Consider the following 23,535-nt stretch of genomic DNA (forward strand, 5'->3'; position numbering starts at 1 on the left):
ATTTGTTTTTATTTATTAGTCTTGAAAGTACAGAACTTTAATGAATTTTTTTTTTTTTTAATCTTACAATTCTTTAAATTGAATATTTCGCCAAAAAAATGCGGGAAATAAATACTAAATAATATTTTACGTTCGAAATGATATATTTTTTCCCATTTCCTCCCTCACAATTTCTTTGTATCTTTGCAGATTTTCCCCCTGACTGATACATGAACCTGGCAGCACAGGAGCCGACCGGCCTGGCCAAAAGGAACGATTATCTACCTTCTGAGGGAAGAAAAGAATAATAACAAAAAAGAGAGTATTCAACATCCCCCACACGGAACAAAAGAAGGGGTCACAAAAAAGGGGGGAAAGTGAGCGAGTGTGAGCCCCTTGAGTGGTTACGGAAAGGAGAGTGAACCAATCAGCGGGCTCCGCGATGATGTCATCGGAGGAGGACCCCGATTTGGGTCTACTGGAGGACAGTAAAGCTCTGATGAATAAGACCTCTGCCAAGACGAAACGAGTGAGGCAGCGAGTAGATGCGGGTGAACCGAGGAACAGTTACGCAAGCATCCCCAACTTTAGTTCACGCTCTCCCGCGAGTTTAGCTTCTCTTTATTCTCATCACTCCGCTACGAATGGATACGCGAGCAAAATGCTCTGCGAATTATTAGGAACTGGGCTGAGAGTGCCTTCATCCCAGAATAAGGACCAGGATATGATTGTTTTGGACGCTACTAGCAACGGTGGAATGAACGGGTCGAGTCCCGTTACTCTTGGATCGAACCCGGGAAGGATGTTTGTGAACGGCGGCGGGGAATTGATGTACGGAGGAAGGATGCCGGAGAGTCCCGAGCGGTGCAGCAGTGGTGGCAGCGCGGCGAGCAGCAACAGCCACCTCCTGCGGGACATACTGCAGCAGGGGAGGAAACAGTCCGGTCACGGTCGAGAGAGCCCGGGATGCGGAGGAGGAGGGGAGGTGGTTTCTTTTGCCGGAAGCAGGCCGTCCGAGAAACTCGACGACGAAGATTCAAATGAGAGTAAAGCGAGTTGTAGGATGTCGTCGGCTGCAGGTAGAGTTTCTCCGGCGATCGACGCCTCGTCTGCTCCGAGTCCGGCCGGCTCTTCGCCTAGGAGTAGCCCCGGCATTCACTCTACGACCGACAGTGGCGCCACCTGGCAGCAATCTGAAAATCCTCTCCTTCCACCCGGTAACTCCACCTCCCTCGAAGTGAAGCGAGCTCGGGTCGAGACCATAGTGAGTAACATGCTTCAGGGTCCGACACCCCGCAACAACGGTAACGGTTCTGGTATGCCTGACCCACAACCTCCCGTCAATGGATGCAAAAAGCGAAAACTTTATCAACCACAACAACATGATACTGCGAATAGAAACCCATCATCAACAAACGGTGAAATATACGACGATGAAGATGATTTCGGAAATGATGGTAGCCCATTGCCTAAACGAAGGAATACGGGCAATTCAGCCGCTGGACTTTTTACTTTTCGCCAACAATTGCGACACATGCAACAGCAATTAGTCGCTATGCAACAGCAATATATGGAAATGGTGGATGGTGACAGTACAGATGAGGACGTTCCGTCAGCCAACAATAATAACAACGCTCCACCTACTGTGAACGACCGGCCAAAAAGTGCCGATACTTCGGACTGTGAAGACGTTAAACCTCGAATTGATCATAAAGAGGTGAACGGACCTTCTTCTTTTGTGGATTACGATAACGCGAGCATGTACGACGAACAAAGACGATTAGTGATCGACGATACCAAAGAACTAAGTGTTTCAACGAATAATACACCCACTAAACTCAGTTTGCAGGAATTAAGGCAATCCTGTATAGTGCAGCCATCTCCATGCCTTAACGTAGACTATGAGTGGTTAAAAGAATCTCTTAAGGCTGAGTTGTCCACCTCTCTTTCCCAAGTGGTCGATGCAGTTGTTTCAAAGTGTGTCCAACAAAGAGCAGCTCAGTCCAAGATGACGCCTACAAATCAAGAATCATCAAAAGATCCGACACTGTTGTCTCAAATGTTGGATAGAAAATCTCCACGGACTGGTAAAGTCATCGATCGTGGGACGAGAGTGAACGGCCATGGGGGTTTGTGCGGTCTTCGGACAAGTCCTTATCCACCGGACATCGGAACAGCCCCTAAACCACCCTTCTACTTTCCTCTAAAACCACCAGCGAGTGTTGCGGCAACGGCAGCTTTCCTTTACGGCTCTCCTCCTCAAATGCCCTCACTTTCTCAATCGTATTCTTCTCCGGCCAGTTCTACGCCCACCCCTCAGGACCTTCCCGAACAAACAGAGGCCATGTCACTAGTGGTGGCCTCTAAGAAAAAGCGACATAAAGTGACAGACACCCGACTTAATCAACGAGGTGGACCTAGCGGTCAACTCTGTGGAATGAGATCTGCGGATACTTCTCAAGACGTCAGTCCCAAATACTCCGGAATGATGGACAATTTACCATCTTCCGATTCCCTTCCTCCATCGCACATCTATTCTCATCATCCCCCACCGCCACCCCTGGTACCGGTCAGCTTACCGACCACCGTGGCCATCCCGAATCCCAGTCTTAATCAATCCGAACTCTTCCAACATTTTCCATACAGCCATCACCGACTCTCTCAACATTTTGCCAATCTTGAGGGGCCCGATGACGATGGGGGCCCACCCCCCATGGGACTGCATCACTCCGGTCCCTCCATTCATCCTCTTCTATCTTTCCATCAGCGAGGATCCCCGGACTCTCTCCACCTTTCTCACATGAAGCAGGATAGTGGAGATATATCAGATGCCGGAGATAGTCCTGCCACCTATGAATCCGGCATGCCTATGATATCCTTTCTACGTAAGAATATAAATAATTAATATGTGTTTTTTTCCTCCCTGCTTCTTTGCTTTTTAATCCCCATTTATGTGCTATAGTTTTTTTCGTGTTTCGAGCATGTTTGTTTAATCATTTTAATTCTTTAAAAATCTAATTAATTACATATTTGATGGAAGTAATTATATAATTAATAATTTGCGTAAGCAATAAATGCAAATTTAGTAAAAAGTAATTAAATGTACAAAAAACATGGGATTTTTAACAATTAATTTTGATGTTACAAATGCTATATTTATTTTTAAATTAAATTCGGTGCAATTATATATTTTTGTTTTATACTAATTTTAAGTTTAATTCGTTAAAAGTATAATCAAAAACCTAATTAATTACATAATTCATTGAATTAGTTATCTAATCAGCAATTTGCGTAACTACAAATTTAGTAAAAAAGAATTAAATATAAAAACATGAATTTTTTAAATATTAGGAGTAATTCTTATGTTATAAATTCTATAAATTTTTCAATTGAATTCCGCATATTTGCTTCATGTCAATATTTGAATTCTAGAAATTTTAATGAAAAGCACCTTTTCTTCGACATACAAGAAAAAATTCTTAGAGAAAATATAATTTTGTTATTATGTTCGCCTAAATACAAGAAATTAACATTTTGTATAGAATGTTATGGTATATTTTGGTTAAATTTCTTATGTTTATATTTAAATTATTAATATCCCTTTTAAAAATACCTTTGGTTTGAAATAAATATAAGAAATCGAACAGAAATATTCATAATTTAGTTCTAATAATTTGTTAAATCGCACAACAGTTAAAAAATTCACTATCTAGTTTTTTGTCATACTTAACCCTAATTTGTTTACCCTCAATATTAAAAAAAAAAAAATTTATTCACATGTACGTAAAGACATGAACATGAATTTAAATTAAATAAACTTTTAATTCCAAAAATAAATTTTTAAAAAAATACATTATACGAATACGGTTTTTACTATTATCTTGAATGGAATGTTTTCTTTGCTTTTTGCTCATATATTTAAAGTTTGTCTTTTATTTAATTTTCAATGTTCCTGCTTGAATGTTTAAGGCATGCGTGATCTATTTTGATTGTGTTTTATGTGAATGCTAATAGCTTACTTATAATAATTATTGGAAACACTTGAAAAAGGCTAACTATTTTACTAACTATTTTGTAAAAAATAATTATTTTAACTTTGTAAGCTGAAAATTATTTTTTCATGCAGCTCAAAATTTTACTGGATGAATTTGACCGAAATAGCTCAAATTTTTATAAATATCCTAATTTCATAACTGCAAGGAGAATTATATATGATTCATCTATAAAGATTCTCTATATTAGTTTATCTATTTATCCTCTATAAGATTATCTATAAAGAATCTCTATATTAGTTTATCTATTTATCCTCTATAAGATTATCTATAAAGATAAGGTTTATCTATTCTAATTTATCTATAAATATTTAGATAATAAAACAATTAATGCATACAAGGTATGAATTAATTTTTTTCATGCAATTCAAAATTCTACTGCAGGTATCTAGTTTTAATATATTAAATTTAATAAAATGAACATTTGTAAGGTTTATTTTTTAAGTAATTATTTCGTTCGAAACGTTCATATTTGAATTATTTTAAGAAACAGCTTAGTTTAAATAATTTTTAGAAAACAATCTGTTGCTAAAATGCATTTTTTCCATTTAATTCTACTTTATTTTAAAATATAAATTCAGAAAAAAAAATTTTTCTTCTTTTTATCACACTTTTAAAAATACTTTTTTTTTTTCTATATTTTTTTATAAACTCTATTTTTCCTAGAACAAACTTCAGAATTTTATTTTTTAAAAACGATCAAAACGAAATAATTTAAAAACGATCTTTTAGAATTTTTATTTTGAATGCCTTTATTGTTTCATTTTTTTTTCTCCTTTTCTTACGATTCATTTTTATACGATCCTTTTTCTATTTGAAATCTTTTTCAATTCATTTCATTTTCTTAAATCACACCTCTGCTTTGAAGTCCCCTCTCTCTCGGAATCAGGCGCCTTAAGCTATGTGCTTTTAGAAAGTTTTGAAGTATTTACTTTGGCATAAGTCTTTGAACTTAGCTAAAAAAAATCAAATTGGAAATAGTTGAATCCCTGCGGCAGATTTCTATTAAATGTTCAAAGATGTTATAATTGATATAGCAGTCACATAAGATAAGATTTTTTCCTCTCATCTTATATTCTAGATTCTTCTCTGATAATTTGAAATATTTTCGCGTTCTTGCGGAAATAAATATTTGTCATCTCAGAATGATTTTAAAGAAAAGAGAAATTATTATTACTTTTTTTTACTTCTTTTAATGTTTTCAAATACTAGAAAGTTTTTCGCACTTTGCCGACAAAAAGAATCTTTAAACTTGTATTGATCTTGTCAATTTTTTTTTTTTTTTTTGGCACTGTATATTTTGAAATAAGTCTGCATCGTATTTGTGAACCAAAAAAAAGAATTTTTTTTTATAAAAAGGGGCTCTTTATGGGCAGTTATAATTACAAATGTTAAAAAAAAAAGTGTTTCGTTGTTTTTTTTTTAATGAAACTTAAAACGTAAAATAGCCCACTCACAAAAAAACATAAAGGGTTTTAACATTGAATATAAAACCTTTTGTTTTTAAGGTCGACTATCCCCTTAAGTTTTAGAATCAAATATTTATGTAGGCAGTTTTTGTGTAGAAGTAGTTTTTATTAGTTACGGTGCGTCATAGCTTTAATTCGTTTAATAATCAACCGTAACAAAATTTTTGTAAAAATAATTATTAATGGCGTGCCAAAGTTTTTAATCAGTCTGACAGGAAACTGTAATACAATATTTGAAGTAATAGTTTTTGTTAATTATGATATGCTTTAATTCATATAATTTAATTTAGTTTAGTTAACTTAGCTTAGTTCTGTGCTAGCAAAAAATTAAAAATTAACTTCGTATTTAATGAAAAAAAAACTTTATTTTATTTTTAAAAAAAGGGTATTTATGTTTATTGACCTTCAAGACTTTTTTTATCACCAATGTATGCGTTTATTTTACGTTTCGTGTTTTACATTTAAGATACAATTTTTTGCCACTTTTGTCAAGTCACGTAGGCTTATTAACATTTAAGAAGACATATGATTTTCTATTTAATTATTTAACTGAATTTTTAAAAGAAATCGTTTTGTTTTTCTTTTTAGATAGTTTAGTTTAAGCATCTTAATTTCCATTTCTTTTCTTTTTTTCTCTCTTTTTTTTTTAAGCATAGAAATAAATAGTTTGAGTTTTTAGAATGAAAATTATTTAATTTTGTGAATTAAGCGGGCCACACAGTATATCCAGTCAAAAAACTGTGTTATTTGTGCATTTTTGAGTACAGAATTTTTTTTATTTTTAATCTTTTAAACTGTTTCTTTTAAATAATTATTTAGAATTATTATTATTATTTTGTAATTCGTTTAGCTTTCATAATTCGAATAAATTACTTTTGTTCCCCGAATAGCTTGTCAAATTAGAAAACTTTTCATAATTCAAGCTTCATTTCTTAAATATATTTTCAGGACATAAATATCATCTATATATCGAACATAAATCGTTCATTTTAATATAAACTAATTTGTTTATTTTCTCATTTGTTAATCATTATACATTTCAAGTTGCAAATTTTTTTTTTCAAAGATTCAATGATTTTTATTTAAACAATTATAAATCCAAACAATTTTTACTCAGACAATTAACTAACCAAACGATATTTATTTAGACAATTAATAAACTTAACAATATTTATTTAGACAGTTAATAATCCAAACGATTTTGGTTTAATCTTAATCGAATAAAAGTCTTTTGGTTTTCATAAGGAATGCAGCTAAGATCCACTCGTTGACAGTTTTTAAACTTTTTAAATTTTTGTTCAAATTCAATTATAATTATATTTGTATGATGAGATCGTGTTTTAAAAAATAGATTAAATCCATCTGGATGCAATTACTGCCAACCTAGTTATTTAAGAAGCGCCATTAAGGAATTGGAAATAAACTTTTATGTCTTCGAAGTGCTGCTCTCTCTTATATTGCTTCTCTTATTGAAATCTCGTTAGAAACTACTTTTTGTCCAGCTTAAGATAGTCATTTTTAGAACATCTTGTAAGAGGCTTAGTAGATAAGAATTTTGCGTACAACCTCTAATCCCAAACTTCGAAATAAGCTTTGTGAGATTCTTATATCTCAATACTTTATCTTCAATGCAATTAAAAATATAAATCGTAAAACGAGGTTTTTTTTAAATTCTTTTCAATGTAAATTTTTAAAAAATGTATCTTTAAAATAATTGTATTATTATTTAAAATTTTAGCGTATTAAAGTTGTTTTAAGTCCTTGTTTCTTTATACGACATATATTTAAATTTGTTTTGTAATATTTTCTTCATCGGTTTATTTATATTAAAATATTTTCTTCAGAAAAAGGAGAGGAAGATTTGCTATTAAGTATTAAAACGATCTCATATGTCATAATCACATCTTTTGCTAAAATGGATTAGAAAGTATTCGAATCGAAACCCAACCCACAACACTTTATTTTTATTATAAAATTTTTAGCCAGCATGCGACTGTTGCTTTAGTATGAGACCCTGAATGTGTGTGCTTTTTCGTATGCTTGCTTCTTTGATCTCAGTGAAATTTATCATGTATTATGTGTAATAACCCGGGTTGTCGGGTGTTACAATATTTTGTCTATCTTTTTATGCTCCTTAACAGCATCGATGCACACGAGTACCTTGACGCCAATGCACCTAAGAAAGGCGAAGTTGATGTTCTTTTTTGCCCGATACCCAAGCTCCGCCGTCCTCAAGATGTACTTTCCCGACATCAAATTCAACAAGAACAACACAGCACAGCTCGTCAAGTGGTTCTCAAACTTCAGGTAAGTGCATTCCATATTCAATTTTAATGGTTCATTAATTTGGTTTCTAAACCATTTTATACGATTTTAACCTTTTTCACTGCTTTGAATTGCCGTGTCTATATTTTTAAACGCTTCAAGTGATTCATATTATTGAACACATTATTTGTAAACATAAAACGTTGCAACGTGGAAAAGTACGAATGAAGTAACTGAAATGGAGATACATAGTAGGCCTATTTCTGCACCTTTATTTGTGTTAACTTGCATCTTTATTCACGTTGTTTTGTTCTATTCATACGTCGCTTAAAGTATACCATATCGTCGTTTGGATATTATATTTTATTTATTTGTTTATAAGCATTCAAGGTAAAATTTAACTTTACGAAAAGACTGGTTACTGAAAAACGTACAAATTTTAATACCTTTCGAAAATATACAACTCAAACCATAATTAGGAGCAGTTTTTTTTTATTTTATCAAAACTGACAAATCAAAATGAACTTAAATTAGTTTATATTGAAGCCATATGAGTCCAAAAATAATTTTAAATTTAAATAAAACTGTATTTTTGGCAATGAAAATTATCTTAAAAATTGTAATAAAATATTATTTATTAGTAATGGCTGAGTTCAGAAGAATTTATGCAAAATATATACCCTGACGGCCGATGTTTTTTAATTATAATTTATTTATTTATAAATTTTTTCCTCTATAATTTATGAAAATAGATCAGTTGATTTTCGAACCAAGTTTGTCAATTGGATTTTAATTGCAAATTACTTTTTACATTTGTAATTTTTTCTTACGAATAACCAAAGAAAATTCTCTAACTAACGTATAAAAAATTTATTTATTTCTGTTTTTCAAAGATATTATTTTCGAGTTTTTGTGTTTAAGTCCGTGAAATCAATAGTGACATTATATTTTATGAAATTTTATTGTAAGAATGCTTCATGAAAATTTAACGCGTATGGTAACATTTTTTAATCATTTTTGACCTAATTTATAAGCGTTAAGGAAACTTTACGTGTATTGAGTTTTACATATTCCACGTTACAATCTGCCATCTCAATTTTGCCCTTTTATTTATTGTTACAATTACGACTTAATGTTTCAAGCCAAACATTTATTTCAAAAGCAAAATTATAATAATAAAACTACTTTACTTCTTAAATTTGTGTCCTATTCGTTTGTTAAACAAAAGTAAGAAGAAAAAAAAATTTGTTAATTGTATAGAAAATGTGACAAAATTTTGATTATTTCATTTCTCAATACTTTTTTTTTTTTTTTTACAAACATTTAAAGTAAGCTCTATAAATTTTTTTTAACAAATTTAAAATTAATTATAAATATGTGATGTTATGAAAGATTAAATTTGTTTTTAAAACTATTGTAACATAACTTTCAAAACAGTTTTTTTAGAAATTTTTGTCAATCGCACATTCGTATAATTAAGGTTTTGAGAAATGAGGTATTTTGCTGGAAAAATATTTTTAATTTTTTCTCCATTTGCTAACCAGAATATCTTTTTTTTTAATTAAAAAATTTGTGGATTGATTGATATCTATTAAAGGAATCTCATCACTTGATGTAATTTTGATCTTTTCAGTTCGACATTCCATTGATTGTTGATTTAAACCCCCATTATCTGTTTCTTTTTAAAATACTTATCAGTATAGGAAAAATGCAATTTGACACTAAAGTAATATTATCGGGCTATCAGTCATATGTTAGCATTGTTCGTTTAAATTGTGTTAAAGTGAAACTTTTAAAACACAACTATAGATAACTTAGGATTTAAATGATTAAACTTCCAAGAAATGGTTGCGGCATAAAAATAAAAAAATAAGTTGAATAATAATTTTTTTTAATACATACTTTAGAAATTGTATTTTCTAAATTTTTTACAGTAAAAGTCAAAAACAATTTCAATAAAACGTTGAATTAAATGCTAAATAGGATAAGAACAAATGCAACTTGAAACTAAAATAATATTATCTAGCCATCATCAGTCAAATGTTAATCATTTTTCATTTAAACTTCGTTAAACTGAAATTTACACAACTATAGATAATTTAAGATTTAAATGATTTAACTTACAAGAAAAGGTTGCCGCTTAAGAATAAAAAATAAGAGTTGTATAATATTTTTGTTTAAATTAAAAAAAATATTAAATACGTACTTTAATAATTTAAAAATTTTCCTGATTTTTACTATAAAAGTAAGAAAAGAATTATAAAACTTCGACTCATTGATGAAACGTTGAATTTTTTTTTTTTTTTTTTTTTTTTTTAAAGTTTGCATTTGATATTTGAACATTGAAAGTGGTGCCACAAAAATCATTAATTACTTATTCACCAATTCCACTAGATTTTTTTTTTTTTCGTCTAAAGCAAATTTTACCAAAAAAAAAAACTTTTCCCCCGTTTTAGATAATTTAATCAGCTAAGTTTTATTAAAAAGTAATTGAAACACCTAGACTTTTTTTTTTACTATCTTCATTGCAAAGTTTTATCTGGGAATAAAAATGTATTTCGATTGTTTTTCAAGAATAAATAATTTTATGATAATTCATAAATTGCGTAAAATAAAAATATTTCAAACCGCGAAAAATTTTAGTAGAGTATATATTAAATAAAAATTGATGTACTTCTTTTAAAGAAGCGATTACTTAGAGCTGAAGTAATGTAAAATTCAAACATCAGACGATTCATGGATAACAATCGAACTTCATTTACGAAGATCATAAATTGTGTATATTTCATGCATTTCTAATCGAGAGGTAGAGTAGTGTAAAATTCTTACATTGCTAATCGAGAAACCTTTATGAAGAGCATAAAATATGCAGAATTCATATAGTATTTCTGATCGGGAAACAGAGCATAAATCGTGTAAAATTGGATACATTTCTAATCAGGACTTAGGGCACAAAATGTGTAAAATTCTCACATTCCTATTCCTAATCGAGAATCATTTAAGTAGAGCATAAATTGTGCAAAATTGACACATTTTGTCAAACAGTAGTAGCGGAGAACTGTTTTACTATAAAAACAATGAACAAGATCTGCATCTACCTTCATCAATTGCAATTTAAAGGTCATAAAATATGCAGAATTCATATATTTCTGATCGGGAAACAGAACACAAATCGTGTAAAATTTATACATTTCTAATCAGGACTTAGGGCATAAAATGTGTAAAATTTTCACATTCCTAATCGAGAATAATTTAAGTAGAGCATATATTGTGCAAAATTAACACATTTTGTCAAACAGTAGTAGCGAAGAACTGTTTTACTATAAAAACAATGAACAAGATCTGCATCTACCTTCATCAATTGCAATTTAAAGGTCATAAAATATGCAGAATTCATATATTTCTGATCGGGAAACAGAACACAAATCGTGTAAAATTTATACATTTCTAATCAGGACTTAGGGCATAATGTGTGTAAAATTTTCACATTCCTAATCGAAAATAATTTAAGTAGAGCATATATTGTGCAAAATTAACACATTTTGTCAAACAGTAGGAGCGTAGAACTGTTTTGCTATAAAAACAATGAACAAGATCTGCATCTACCTTCATCAATTGCAATTTAAAGGTCATAAAATATGCAGAATTCATATATTTCTGATCGGGAAACAGAACACAAATCGTGTAAAATTTATACATTTCTAATCAGGACTTAGGGCATAAAATGTGTAAAATTCTCACATTCCTAATCGAGAATCATTTAAGTAGAGCATAAATTGTGCAAAATTGACACATTTTGTCAAACAGTAGTAGCGGAGAACTGTTTTACTATAAAAACAATGAACAAGATCTGCATCTACCTTCATCAATTGCAATTTAAAGGTCATAAAATATGCAGAATTCATATATTTCTGATCGGGAAACAGAACACAAATCGTGTAAAATTTATACATTTCTAATCAGGACTTAGGGCATAAAATGTGTAAAATTTTCACATTCCTAATCGAGAATAATTTAAGTAGAGCATATATTGTGCAAAATTAACACATTTTGTCAAACAGTAGTAGCGAAGAACTGTTTTACTATAAAAACAATGAACAAGATCTGCATCTACCTTCATCAATTGCAATTTAAAGGTCATAAAATATGCAGAATTCATATATTTCTGATCGGGAAACAGAACACAAATCGTGTAAAATTTATACATTTCTAATCAGGACTTAGGGCATAATGTGTGTAAAATTTTCACATTCCTAATCGAAAATAATTTAAGTAGAGCATATATTGTGCAAAATTAACACATTTTGTCAAACAGTAGGAGCGTAGAACTGTTTTGCTATAAAAACAATGAACAAGATCTGCATCTACAATCATCAATTGCAATTTTTAATGTCATGAAAAAATTGTCACAAATGTTAATGTCTTTAAAAAAAAAAAAAACGAATGTTAATTACGAAACCTGCCTTATTAAAACATCAGAAATAAGATCAACACAACGAAGTGTGACGCTCCCTTTGTTTCGAAAATTGAAAGAATTGCAGAACACCATTCGAATCTCCGGCGGAACCCTGCAAGTAACGATTAAAAACCGCCTGGAAATGAGATCTGGTGTGGGTGGGAACAAAGAACAGGCCCAAGTTTCGCGGCCGGATGCCTTTTCTGTTTCAGCCTCCAGACCGTGACCATAACCTGCAGATGTTCTGCTTCTGCAAGAACCTACCAATAACATTTTTTTTTCATCGGTCTCAACTCATTAAGAGAATATCCGTAGGAAAAGGAACTAAGCTGTGTGAATAGGAATAGATTCTATTGAACCAAAGCATCATTGTTCTTTTTTTTCGCCATTTTGTTTTTTTTTGGACTGCTTTGCTTGATTCTTTTAATGTGGCCAGAAGGAAGATCATCTATTGGCTGGCTGTTTCTGGATGGGCACCTCCTTCTCCATTCTTTCCTCGAATGGCATGCCTTCTTTTTATTTCTTTCTCTCAGAACAGAGAGAAAAGAAGAAGATCTCATCCGGAACGGAGGCTCTTATTGGAGAAGAGCCGCAGCTTCCTTGGGACGGAGAGCCTATCCTTGAAGAAGAGCGCCACCTCCGTCTGAGAAGTCCGGGGAAAAAATACACCCCCCTTCTCGTCGGAGGAAAGATAAATTCTCTCTGGAATTATTTGTCGAGAAATTGTTCCTAATTACTTAATTTTTTTTTCTTCGAACAGCAATGCGTTTAAAATTCTTTTTGAACGCTGTTAATGTACGACAAAAAGGAATAGAAGAAGATCATTAGTTTTGCCCCGAGAGATTTCTTTAAAAAAAAAAGTTCGTAAATTTCCCAAATTCGTTTCGAAATTTGAGTTAAAAATCGCTGACTTTGTAAATGTTTCTTAACGTTTTAATAAACATTGAATTCTCATTGAAAGCATTAGTTAAACAAAAACTGTCTTGTTCAAAATACGTAATTAGAATAAAAGTTATGATAGACTAAATACTTAAATGATATATAGATTAATACATCGATGATTCATATTGATAGATTTTTTACGATGCAAAATTATGTTAAACTGGGTGCAAAATTTATAAAACTCATTAAATGTTTAATTAAGATTTAAAAAAACTTGATGAAAGAAACTAAGAAAAATGAGATATCGATGTCTTGATTAAGATAGAAAGTTGTATAATAAACTAAATACAAAAATTATGATGCCTACTGATGGTTGAATGAAGATAAAAAGTTTTATAAACTAAATGCAAATATGATGATACCTACTGATGGTTGAATAAAAATTAAAAACTCTATGAACTCAATACAAAAAACGATACCTATCGATGGTAGGATGAAGATAAAAAAAAAACTTAATGAACTAAATACAAAAATGATGATACTTACTGATGATTGGATAAATTAGACAAATTAATTGATAAATTTATCGTAATACATTTTTTAATTGTATTTAAAATTTAATTGACATGTAAATATATAAATAAACAATAATTGATTTATTTTTGCAAGACTTTGGCATAAGATTATTTGAAAAATATAGAAAAATTTAATTTTTAATTCCTAAGCGCTTATAATGCAGAAACTTATCATTATACAACAAGGAAATGGATCAAGGATTTACATATTGATTATTTAATTTTAATTAAATGCGTTTATTTTCATACGTGAAAGTTTTTATTATTCTTTTTATTTTCTTGTGCCGAAACATTATTAAAGGATATTTTATTTATATTTTTAATTCGTTAAATTTAATTTGAAATAAGATAGTTAGGATAAGCAATTAGATTGTATCGATAAAAATAATTTAATGTCTATGAATTTGAGATAAACAGTCTCGTGAAGCTCTTACTATCATTAATTATCTTACATAAAGGATTTAATAATAAGTTTGTTTTAATATATGTTGTGGTCTCCATTTGGATCAATAAAAGTCATAAATAAAATATAAAAATAAATGCAATGATTTTCCAATAAATATCTTATTAAAGATATAATAAATAAACATTACAATTTTATTAAAATACACTATAACTATTGAAACAAATGGACGGAAAATATCAGAATTAAAATTAATAAATAAAAAGTATATGAAAGTGATAACTAAATACGTAAAATAATAATAACAAAAATCTAAAGCCGTTTCATAAAATCGTCTGCGTTTTCTCAAAATTACAAAATAAAATATTTGGAATTATTTATTTTGATTTCTCCTTGTTAAATCAAATTTAGAGAATAATCACGTGTTTTATCACTGAAACAAAATGCTTCGAATTTTTTGAAATTGTTAGTTTTCGAGTTGTATTTAAAAGATAAACACAAGATAGTTTTGTAAAAGTTATTCGCACTTTTAGATTGGACAACTACTTTTTTGAGGCGTTAGTTTCATTTATTTGTTTTTAATAGTTTGAATTAGCTTTCCTTTGTTGGAGTTTAACTTTTATCGTTCAATTCAATGGCTTTAAAATCGCAATCAATCACTTAAATGCTTACGAATTCGTGTGAGGATTCAATCAGTATTCAATCATCAGTATTCAATCAGTATTCATCATTCAATCAGTATTAAGGCAATATTTACAACTTTTTTTTTTTCCTTAAAAAGTATGAATAACTTTTACAAAATTATGTTCTAAATGCAGCTCGAACTGTAACAATTTCAAAACTGGTGAAGCATTTTGCTGCAGGGATTTTCCGTGACTGTTTTCTAAACTTGATTTAGCAACGAGGAAAAAAAATTAATAGAATTGTTTTACGATTTTTTTTCTTCTTCCAAATCTTAATTTATTATTAATTTTTTTTAAATCAAATACTGAAGTTTGTGCTTAGTTATTTTATTCACCACAAAACAAGTATAATTTTGTCAAACACTATTCGTAACTAATTCAAACATAAATATTATGCAAATTAATAATAATAATACCAATAATTTATTTAATCTTTCGGAATTTTCGGTTTCTATTAAATAATTTCCAGTAAAATGCATATATATATATAGAAATGATATTTTTTAGTGTTAGCTTGATAAAACTCGATTTATTTTCGAAAATAAATCGATTACAGGGATAAAATCTTTGGCTAAGAGCATTAAATTAACAACTATGTTTTTTTCTCCCGAAATCTTTCGCGAATAAGCTTAAATTTTGATAACTATAATTTCTGCGAAATCTTCCGCTAAGACACGCAAAATTTAGTAAAATTTTTTGTTGTTGCAAAAACTTTTGCCACAAGAAGCTTAAAAACATTACAACTATGTTTTTGTAAAAGTGTTGTTCCACTACCATTTTTTTTTCCTAAGTGGTTTTTAAACATCAGTCAAATTTGTCAGTCTTTTGAAAGTCTTTATTGTCACTTCTCATACCCGTGTTTGAATTTTTAATCCATCGTGTTGGTCAAAATCATTTAAATCAGATTTATCAAATTACGAATCAAATATTAAAAGCATACATTTTCCTCAAACTGCGTAAAAGTTGGCTATACTATAATACGCTTAGAGCTGCGGAAGTTATAAAGCGAAACTTTTTAGTCTTAATATCCATACAACAAAAATTATCAAATGCGCATTTTTTTTTTCCTTCTTCTTTTTCTTTCGCAGAAGGAGCATAAAAGATATCCACAGCGAAATTCGCTTATGCAGCGCATACAAACAGAGCGAGGTGTAATTAACACCTTTCGCCAGCTAATTAAGATGCTCGTTTTTCTAAACAGCGATAGCAAACAAACGTTCTAAATAGGAAACAAAAAAGCCATTCAAAAATTTTAAATGCTTCTCTTGTTTACGGCAGTACTCATAAACATCCCCAACATCCCGGTTATCTTTTTCCTTTTCTTCGCGCGATTAGCATCCCTGGAAGGGAAGAGATCGTTTTCTTTTAACGGGGGTGGTCGTCTGCTTCCGATTTGATTCATATTCGCCTCCGTAGACGCTATAAATTCCACCCCGACTATCTTATTTATTAAAGGGAGGGTGCGAGGAGTAATTATCGTCCCGATAAAAGAGCGAAAGTTAAAATCAGATAAGACGGGAAGGAGGGCTAAATATGCCTCAGGAGATGCTGTTAATTACGAAGTTAACACTAATTAAGTCGTTTTCCCGCTCACCTCTTCTGTATTACTCTTACCTCCTACAAATACGTCATCTTTGGCTCATTTTTCTTTTTCTTAAATTCAAAAACTGTGTTTTATCAGCCCACTTTCATTACAATCGTCATGAAATGATGCAAACATAGGTAAATTTTAAAGTTGGAAATTGAATAACTTAGTGCAGCTGTTCGGTGTTCCGCGGAACCTTAGAGTTCCGTGGAAGAGTAACCAGTGAGGATTTTTTTTTAAACCCCTGATTATATTTAGGTTTAACCAATAATTTATTTAATCTTTTTGAATTTTCGGTTTTTATGAAATAATTTCTAGTAAAATGCATATAAATTGAAATGGTATTTTTTTAAAGAAAATATAATAATTCTAATAACAATATATTACACAAATTAAGAAAGGAACATACATTCATAAAGTATTGCATTAGTGTTTCCTAACACTTTTTTTTTCATAATAAACAAAATAACTTAATTCTTTAATTAAGAAATGTATTTCTCTAATAACCATTTTAAACGTTTATAGTTGTTCTTTTTAGTTTTTATTCGAAGTAAACCATAAGACTTTTTATTTTTATTCATTTTCAGCTTATGTATATGGATAAAAAAATCAAATTCATAAGTTATCTAGATGGAACAAACATAAAGACTGCAAATTAATTGTCGGACATAAAACCTAAAATAAAATTATTAATAATAAAACAATGAAAAATCTTCATTCCTCTATAATTATTTTAAACATAAAGTAGTCTTTTTTTGGTTGTTCGCAACTGCATTAATAAACCTTTTTTTATAAAGCCAGGTTTAAGCCAAAAGTAGATTGATTATTTAGTGTTCCGTAGGGGCAAGAAATTTGGAACTGCTGTCTTAGTGTCAAAAAGCGCCAAGGGACACTTGGAAGAAAAAAAAGCACACAAAATTTTGGATTTAGGAATATGTTATGGTCAGTTATATGTGCGTACAGAGTGTTCCGTAAAGAACGCTCTTAATATAAATTCCCAAGGTCCTTTATTAATATCTTGATTTATATTAAACTGAGCTGAAAAAAATTCGCCTTCGAAATTTGTCAAATTACAGTTGAAGAAGGCGGGTGTGCGCAGCATCAAAACCTGTCAGATATCGAAAGGAATGACAATTGTTGACGAATGACAGAAGTTGAATGACAATTAATAGAAATACCTACAAGTTTCAACCAGTAATCCACCAGCTTTTAATGTTTGTACTAACGCCCGCCTGGACTGCGATTTTGTTAGATTTTGATTGCGTGCTGGGTTTTTTCATTCGGTGAAATATTATAAAACCTCAAAGTTTTTTGTTTTCTTTTCTGATAAATATTCTAAAAATATAAATTAATGGGTGGTTGTTACGGAACACCGAACTGAACTTTAAATTTTATGTCGGATTTTTAAATAAAACTGCTTTAAACGGGTACGTAAACAACTTCCAGCTGTTGGGAACTATTCTAAAATCACTTTTATGGAAAAATATTTGTAATTTTATTATTATTATTTTTTCAATCTTATTATTCAATATTTTTCTAAAAGTATATTTTGCGGCTATTCGGTATCTTTTTAACTTAGATTACTATTCTTTTGTTCTGCTTATTATTTTATGCGATTTTGATTAATCACAATTGCACCCTCCTTATAAGATATCAGAAATGATTATTAGCAGAATGGTTTAAGAATTTCAGTGATAGTTGTAACTTCAATCACATGATTCTTAAGTTAGAAGTCCATTGTCTCCTCATTGTTTTTTCTTAATATATTTATCACGTAAAGAATAGACGTCTTAAAAAAAAGAGCTACATAATCGTTCGTCGCCATCTGTTATCGATAATCGTTTGCGTTATTGGAAAAAGAACTTTTTAAAACATCGTTTGATAAGTAATAAAACTACGTAATTCCACGCGTTTCTTCGTATAAACACTTTTGTCCAATCAACGACTGTTTCTTTTAATGGATTTATCACTTCATGTACCGCATTTAGTTTCTGTTGAAATTTTAGTTCTTCACTTCACTACATTAAACTTTCTGTTAAAATGTTCAGATTTATTTCAACCCGGAAGTCAAGAGAACTAACTCATTTTAGAATAATGTCCATAAATTGTAAAATTTTTTTTTTTTTAAAAAAAAAAGTGTAAATTGCAAAAATTATTATTACTAAAGTTGCAAAAAGTTCAATTAAATTTCGATTGCAAAGTATCGACCGATTATTTGCAACCGATTGCAACTAATCGATATCGACAGACAAATTTATTAACTTTGGTGTCGTAAATGCATAACTGGTTGACTCAAAATCTCATCGTGTCACTTTAATTAAACATTCAGTTAAGCTTCAGTTATTTTTAAATTCACTAACTTAAATCTCAAAAGTACGGCAAATTTTTGCGTTTGCTATTTATTTTGTATTATAATTCATGCATTCTTAAATTTCTTATTAAATTCTTATACCACTATCGCCATTTAAATATTGCGTTACCTCTGCCCGAAATTCAAATAATTCAGAGTGGTTCATAACTCAAATAAGTTTTCATAATTTTAATCAAAAATAAGATATACAATTTATATTATGCAACCTTATCTTTACACCACTAAAATACTGAATTACTTTTTAATTAAAATGTAAATTATTTTGATTTGTTATCACAATTTACGTCAAAGGTATGTTCCCCGATTTATACGTGATAACAAATCAAAATGTGAGAAATTCTGATATGATCGCATCATTCGAATACTCTAAAATAACTTACCCCAAACCGCCAAATATGTTATAATTTTTATGTTTATTTATTTTGTAAAATAAATTCTAGTTTTCTCACTTTAACAAAATATTGCGCTATTTCAAACAAATATGTGAATAGTTCGGAGTTTTTCGCAGCATTAAAATATTGCATTGGTTTATAAATCGTCAGAGATGTGACAATATTCCGCGATTTTGTATAATAAATTCTTGTTTTTGGCATCACAAAAATCTTAATTTAAATAGAAATACGAATAACAATAAGTTGCTGGTAGTATTCAAATGAAATATGATTTTTTAAAAAAACTACTAAACACGTAAACGACGTGCTAATGTTTTAAATTTATTCATTTCACATTATAAATCCGTATTTTTCTCACCACAAACATATCGCATTATTTCTAATAAAAACCTGAATTAAACGGAGTTGTTCGCAAACTACTGTCAACATACGAATTGAAGATAGAATCTACTATCTGAATCGTGTTCTATTAAATATCTTATCAGATCTCCTTTTAAAGGGCAGTTGAGAAGGATTAGTAGATATATCCAAATTTATAATGCCGCGAATGTGTATTGAAATCTGACATACATGGAGTCTCGCCTTTGATGCGACAAACTCGAAGATGGTGGCCGAAATATTTAATTCAAGATCGAATAACGGCATTAATGCCTCTTGCGGACATTGCCGAAAAGGCCCCGACATTGGTCAAGTGCTCCAAAAGAGATCGGTTGCAACTCTTTTCGCCGATCAAAGGAACGCCAGTGGCCATTGTATTATGGGAAAGGGTTCGCCCACCCATGAATACCCCAACTACAAGCCCAAGCCATCTGACGATGAAACTGATGAATTCGGAACTGATGACTTCTAGAATTCTCTTTGGGGAGGTGTTCTTGGGGATGTGCTGAAAGGAAGAGGCAGACGTTAATGCATCTTTTGAAAGAGTTGTTTCCCCAAACTGCCCCCGAGTCTTAAGGGATGGTCGTCCAACAATAACTCCAAACCCTTACAAGATGACAAAGTCCAGCAGCAGTAGGTTTCCGGTTAAAATAATGAAAACCCATTTCCAGCTTCGATGAAACAATGACCGAAGATCGTAGCATCGCCGCCATTATTAACTTGTTTTCTTAATTGTAAAGACATCTCGCAGGAAGACATCCCCATCCTATGTCTACTAAACAAGCCACTGGAGAATATTATAGCATTTAAATTGAGCTTTAATTATTTTATCTCGCATGATATCAAAACTATCGTCTGATTTTGCTAAACCGTATGGAGCTATAAGCACAGGTGGTGCTAGAAGTTAATTTTTGTAAAAGGACTTCCGGGTTGCTACTTCCGATTAATTTTTGCACTTAGGATTGCAAAATATTTTACTGTTGTACTGCTTACAATATGACTTGTGTTATTTATCATTTCATTTTTAAATCCCTTCAACTTTAACTGATGGCATTAAAAGCTAAAGATAACACTCAAAACTTGGCAATCTTTACACTTTATTTATGTCTTGATATTTATCTCCTGAAATCAATTTATGGCTCTTAACTGTTTAGAATTCGAAAATTACAGAAATATCCTATGGACTAAGTGCACATTTAAATACAAATCTCAATAATAAATCTTTCTAGAATATCAAACCTGTTCACATATCCTCTTGTAAATATATCATAGCCGAAGGGATACACCGGAAGTTTTCAAAATTCCAGTTTCAGAATATTGTCATTGTTTGTGCTCAGATCTCTTTAAAAAACGCAACTTAACTTAAAATATGTAGTTCTGTCATAACTTGAAACGACGTCTACACTGTAACATATTTAGGCCTACCCCTCGAAAACTGTAAGATTAATCACAAAATTCCAATCATTAGACCAAACATTATTCATGATTAATTTTTTTTCCCAACCAAACAATATAAATAAAATTTATTTAAGCTAACAAAATACCAGTCAACGTATTTTTATTTCAAGAGGAACTTTCAGTTCACCTTTGCTACATTATATAAAATATTTATTAACAGGCATTTTATTTGTTTCGATTTGACAAGAAATTTTTATTTTTCAGGACTATATATAAATTCAGTATTAGTCTTTATAAAATACCAAAGATAAAAACGCTAATTTCCAAGTTTTAATTTTTCTTATTTATACTAGTTATTTTTCTGTACCATTAGATTGTAGTCAGAAAATTGCTATTTGAATTGCGTTAGTTGCAGGTCCACTTCCCAATTTAATCAGATTTGTTTGTCTAATTGCTATCCTTTCAGCCAATAAATAGCGGCCCCCTTGCCTCGGCAGAATCTGCTAAAAATCTTTAATTCCGCGACTAACGTCATTAAGTTCAATTCCAGAATCTTGCACTTGAAAGCGAGACGGTGTCTTTCCGAAAACTTTGTTAAAACTGGAGCTCGTTCGTAATCGACGTCTTTATCTTTAACTCAATTTTCCTTTTCATCAAAAAGAAGTTCCCACACTGTCTAGACGAAAAGATTCCGTCTTTTCTTTTCTTCCCATATTACTTTCAGACACATCGATTTCATTTTGCAAATGAAATCGACGTGATTCAATGAAAAAGATCACTCTTAAAAAGTACCTGCACACCCACGCAGAATGGTACCGGTGTCTGGTGCACCCCACTCTAAGTGAGTTGGTGCCTTTCAGTAAGGCGATGTCCAATTAGAGGGCGAAAAGTCTCTTTGAAAACGGTCGTACTTTGGGAAAACCTTTGACATCGTCAAGGGACACTAATTACTTGGCGAATTTCTCGCAGCCAAGTTCGTCTTAAACGAATTCGGTCTAACGAAGTTTTAACTCTCTTTTCTCTCCATTTAGAATCCTGGTGTGAATTATCTGCGTCTTAATTCGATTGTGACTCGCAACGGGAGGAAATCAGATTTCGTGCGAAAGGGTTCTTGGCAGTTGCAGTTAAGGTGTTAAATTGGAGGGCTGTGCGGCATGAAAAGGGGTGCTCTCAACGCGGAGAAAGGCTGACGATGTGATTTTAAAATAAGACTGCCAGCTTTCTAATAGCATATTCTTCACCACGGTTCTTCAATGCAGTTTTCTAGTATCGAATGCCGAATATTCTTCCAACTCCAGAACACAGACAGCCATGATAACATATATTTTGGAGCCGATATATATATACATATATATTTTTTAAAATTTTCTTAAGAATTTGTTTATATTTAAAATATTTTTTTAGGGTCGACGAATTTATTAGGAGAAATAGTGTCAGAAGACGAAAAAAACAATTTGACCATAAGAAACTTTACTCCGCGTAAACATTGATTCTAATGGGCAATGACAGGGTTGCCACTCCACAGGGAAAACCTGGAAAATACAGGGAATTTTGTTTCTTATTTTTGTCTTTTAAAAAATGGTGACCACTCAAAGCGTAATCTATGGGATGTTTAACCATAATATTTCAGCTATACTAAACTATTTCATTTGCCATAGCATTATTTAAGTATGTTCAGCTGTTTTTCCAGCAATTAAAATTAATACAAATAGTTAGCCCAACAATAGCTCACACAAGAGCCTAGTAATTGTTGTTTTCTCTTAATATATTGTGCATAATATGTACAGGGAAAACACAGGGAATTTTTTTTTTTTCAGATTTGAGTGGCAACCCTGAATGATATTAGAAGCCGTTTGAAAGTAAATCAGAAATTAAAGCTTAAATTTCGAGCCTCTTTATGTGTTTTACTAAGATTAAGATATTCTCCAGTATTTAAAATCTAGCACTAGTTATTCTAATAAATTCTTGAATAAACCTTATATCACCTACCCTCAAAACCAAGCTATTAATGGACTTAATTCAACATTTTAAACAATTCTTTGTTTTGAAGTTCAATAAGTTCTATTCCTTGGCGAAAAATCTTCGAAAAATAACCAAAATGGTGTGTAAAGTTGAACTACTTTCCCATCCTGGTTGAGCAGTGTTGTAGTGGTTGACTTGTTCTAGAATATAGATGCCCTTTGAAAAGTGTAGTAATTCAGTACGATTAGGATTTAACACACACCAAAATGTTTAACGCTCTGCAAGCATGTGAATCCAACTGATATTGATGATTTTCTTTTCTCTTTTCAGAGAGTTCTTCTACATCCAAATGGAAAAGTATGCTCGCCAAGCAATGTCCGAAGGAATTAAGGCTGCAGACGACTTGAAAGTGACGGCAGACTCTGAACTCCTACGAGTTCTGAATCTACACTACAATCGAAACAATCATATCGAGGTATGTACAAACGCTTCTTATATTTTGGTTACTTTTGACCGTAACTTAACTGAAACACTCAATGCAAAATAATAATAATAAAATGGTCGATGACGCAACCATAACTATAAAGTATGCATCTAGTAATTCAATTTGATCTGGTTTTCGTATCCAAAAAACTTAATAATTTTTAGTACAAGCAAAATTCCGATTATATAACAAATTTTTTTA

The 23,535-nt window shown here is 30.9% G+C and overlaps 1 protein-coding gene across 5 annotated transcripts in view; it reads left to right on the plus strand.

The window, feature by feature from the left end:
* The window catches only part of pros (homeobox protein prospero), a 153,276-nt gene that overhangs the window by 127,905 nt on the left and 1,836 nt on the right, over positions 1 to 23,535 (plus strand). For 3 of the 5 annotated variants that reach the window (XM_016063448.2, XM_016063445.3, XM_016063446.3), the window contains 3 exons: positions 190 to 2,864; positions 7,642 to 7,807; positions 23,181 to 23,325. In XM_016063448.2, coding sequence (XP_015918934.1) covers positions 422 to 2,864; positions 7,642 to 7,807; positions 23,181 to 23,325 — 2,754 coding nt within the window. In that variant the 5' untranslated portion in view covers positions 190 to 421. The remainder of the gene's footprint in view (positions 1 to 189; positions 2,865 to 7,641; positions 7,808 to 23,180; positions 23,326 to 23,535) is intronic. The other 2 variants (XM_016063449.3, XM_071182178.1) reach the window with 1 other exon arrangement.

The sequence above is a fragment of the Parasteatoda tepidariorum genome, chromosome 4 (genome assembly GCF_982258835.1).
Source record: "Parasteatoda tepidariorum strain Cologne lab strain chromosome 4, Ptep-v5.0, whole genome shotgun sequence".
Lineage (NCBI taxonomy): Eukaryota > Metazoa > Arthropoda > Arachnida > Araneae > Theridiidae > Parasteatoda > Parasteatoda tepidariorum.